Source organism: Pediculus humanus, genomic scaffold, assembly GCF_000006295.1.
Source record: "Pediculus humanus corporis 1103172108285 genomic scaffold, whole genome shotgun sequence".
Lineage (NCBI taxonomy): Eukaryota > Metazoa > Arthropoda > Insecta > Psocodea > Pediculidae > Pediculus > Pediculus humanus.
In genome coordinates this window covers 306,448-309,913 of record NW_002987854.1, presented here as the reverse complement: position 1 = coordinate 309,913, position 3,466 = coordinate 306,448, and the positions used below count along the sequence as shown (strand labels likewise).

Sequence of the window (3,466 nt, the reverse complement as noted above, 5' to 3'; positions counted from 1 at the left end):
ACATAAAAAGTACATATCACGTTTTGATATTGATTAACTATGACGTTAAGGGTTAATGATGCTGCTTCTTCTTCTTCTGATAGTCGAACGGTCGAAGCAGCGATAGGATTATGCCAAAGACACGTTATTACTGTTGTTAAATTTATATATAAAAAAAAAAAAATAGGTCAAAAGTATAAATAATAATAATAATAATATGGAATTGAATTTTTTAAAAGTATTATTTTTCACTTTCGTGCTGTCGGATTTGTCACGGAAAGTTTCACCAGATTTGAGGATATCAATACCAAAATGCTGTCAAATCGGAATCAATTGGAACAAGGAAGGATTGAAATGTTACGATTATGAAAAACCGGTAAGTCGAACTTTCTTCTATCAACTTTTTTTTAATCGAAGCGCGCGGGTTTAACGAGAAGTAGAAAAAAAAATATGGCCGTTCCATATGATAAATACATATATAATTAATTAATCCGATGAATTAATAATTATAATATTAATAATCGATCGATGGATAATTTAATTGATACGAAAAAAAATAATTTATTTTTTTCGGATTTTATGTATCGATTTTATTGATCCGATATCGATTTATCGTTTTTCAATTAGAAATTTTTTTTCGTTTTTTTTTTACAAAACCGAATAGAAAGAAGAAAAAAAAAATTTGTCATTGATCGGATTAAATGATGTGAGTAATTAACTTTAATTTGGGAAAAATTAACTAATTAGTTAAAAAGTTTAAAGACCTAAGAATGCAACAAAAAAATTTATATGCATATGTAATAGTCATGAGTTTGCAAAAAAAAAATATTTTTCTTCTTACTAACAACAAACGTTCGAATGACCTTTTGAGTGATAACCTTTGAGATTTGTGAATTATTATTATTATAAAAAAAAGGTTTAAACGTTTGTTGCAGATATTAGACGTTCCGGATTCGGAGCAGGACGTTTGTTTGAAAACAATACAAATGTGTTGCGAGAAAAATCTAAGGCAAAAATACTGTCGACTCGGAGTCAGAACGTATAAGATAGAAAAAACATGTCCGTCGGAAGAAAATAATAAATTTTTAAACGAATTGGAAGTGAAATGTTGCGTGAGTTGTCATTTAGGAGCACAGCTCGGTGAATTAAAAGTACCCTGCCTATCGATAGATCTTCCAGTCGAAGAAGAAGTTAGGAGAGCCATGTTGAGTTGTTGTTCGGAAATCAATCCGGTACGGAAAATCGATAAAGTTTATAAAAAAACTCGTAATAATTATTCGACGACGGTTCCACCGTTTGCCGATTACGAAGATTATGATAATGTCGGAATACCCACACCCTCTCCGGATAATTTGTGCGATTTGTTACCCGGACAATTATGCGCACAAATTTGCGTACCCACACACGGATCGTACTATTGTAAATGCGAAGAAGGTTTTGTTTTGATGGAAGATCAAAAAACGTGTCAGAAAGAAAATTCTCAACCGCTCGCCAAACAAAAACAAGTGAGCACGATTGCTCCTAGGATCATAGTACCGAATCCGGAAAAACCCGTACCTTTGGTCAAGCCGAAAGTAACGACGTCACCTACGAAATTACCCACGTCTTCCATAGGTACGATATTTACAAATCCGAAAGAAAAAAAAACATGCAGTGATTTTAATCCCTGTGAACAAATATGCGTGGATGATGATGATGATGAAAACGGTGGAGTCAAATGTGAATGCCGATACGGTTTTGTTTTGGATGCAAACGAAAGAAATTGCAGTGACGTAAATGAATGTTTAAATAAAAAAAACACGTGTGATTTACTCACCGAAAAATGCGTTAACGAAATCGGAGGATACACTTGCGTGAAAATTAAAAAACCAAACGTCGTGTCTTTGACTACATTAACAGAAGTTAATTTAACATCGCCGGCGGTAACCAACTTTTCAACTATTACTACTTCCACGACGACGACGACGACAACATACGAACCACCAATGGAACTTGCTGTCGTACCCAAAGATTTTCTAACAGGAGAATGCCCATTGGGATTTGAAGAAATCGATGGAAAATGCACGGATTTAAACGAATGCAATTACGATAGATTTCCGGAAGTTTGCGATTCCGATTTCGAATGCATTAATACACCTGGAAGTTATTTATGCAGGTTAAAATTTTTTTTTTTCCGTTCGTTTTACCTTAAGAAAACAAATAAAAAATTTTTTCAAAAAATTTATTTTCGATTTAGATGTAAAATTGGATTTGAAGAAAATCCAAATACTCATAGGTGCGAGGATGTTAATGAATGTCAGACGAATCAGCACAATTGTCTTGCATCTCAAAGATGTGACAATTCAATCGGTACGTAAATCGATTTACAAAAGGTACCTTAAAAACTTTTACCAAATCAATTTTTTTTCAATTTGTCAGGATCGTTTCGTTGCGTGCGATATACCGGATGTGGAACCGGATACACATTAAATTCTCAAACCGGACAATGCGAAGATGATGACGAATGTTTGCTTAAAACTGATAATTGTAGATTTTTAGGACCGAATTACATATGTCGAAACACGTTGGGTAATTTTTTTTTTTTTTTTAAACTATGTTCAATTTTTCCTTATTAACATTCGAGAGGCAAGCAATATGTTATAGTTGAGTAAAATTTATTAAATTTACCTGACGCAGGATCTTTTAGGTGCGAAAAGAAAAGATGTTTACCCGGTGATTCTACTTGCGATCCGGAAAAACAATGTCCTACGGGATACGTTCAAGGAGAATCTGGAAACTGTGTAGATCTTAATGAATGTGCTACCGGGGCTCATAACTGTCATCCTTTTGCGGATGAATGCATTAACAGAGTTGGAGGTTTCGAATGCAGAAGAGTTATTTTCTGTCCCAAGGGGTGAGTTACTCTTATGTTATCCTTACATATATACATTGTTATATATGTGAATGTTTAAGATTCACACAGAGAGTAATTTATTTTTTGAAGATACGAAGCTACCGCGAACGGATGCATGGACGTTAACGAATGCACTAGCAAAAAACACACTTGCAAAGGTTTGGCAGAATGTAAAAACGAAAGAGGAAGTTATTCGTGCGTTTGCCCGACGGGATACCAACTCGCACCCGATAATTCATGCGAAGACATTAACGAATGCAGTTTCTATTTGTGTCCGTTTAATTCGAAATGCGTAAACACGCCAGGAAGTTACAGATGCGATTGTAATCTAGGATTTAAAAACGTCAATGAAAATACCTGTCAGGATATTGACGAATGTTCAGCGACACCAGGTACGTAAAAATTGTAATTTCAGGTATTAGTTACCATCATGTATCATTATAATTATGCCTAATTTTTTTTTTTTTTTTCACGTCAGGAATTTGCCAACACAATTGCATAAACGTTTTCGGTTCGTTTCGATGCACTTGCAAAACGGGATTCAGACTACACGAAAACAATCGTACCTGCGTCGATTTAAACGAATGCGACATG

At 34.4% G+C, this 3,466-nt stretch overlaps 1 protein-coding gene across 1 annotated transcript in view; it reads left to right on the top strand.

Moving 5' to 3' along the window:
• Positions 1-965: 965 nt before the first annotated feature.
• Phum_PHUM524560 (uncharacterized protein) overlaps positions 966-3,466 on the top strand; it is a gene marked incomplete at both ends in the record, with an annotated part of 3,336 nt that continues 835 nt past the window's right edge. Inside the window, 6 exons of the mRNA XM_002431344.1 lie at positions 966-2,134; positions 2,216-2,328; positions 2,398-2,547; positions 2,656-2,872; positions 2,963-3,264; positions 3,351-3,466. The exon at positions 3,351-3,466 is cut by the window's right edge and continues 142 nt beyond it. Coding sequence (XP_002431389.1) covers positions 966-2,134; positions 2,216-2,328; positions 2,398-2,547; positions 2,656-2,872; positions 2,963-3,264; positions 3,351-3,466 — 2,067 coding nt within the window. The remainder of the gene's footprint in view (positions 2,135-2,215; positions 2,329-2,397; positions 2,548-2,655; positions 2,873-2,962; positions 3,265-3,350) is intronic.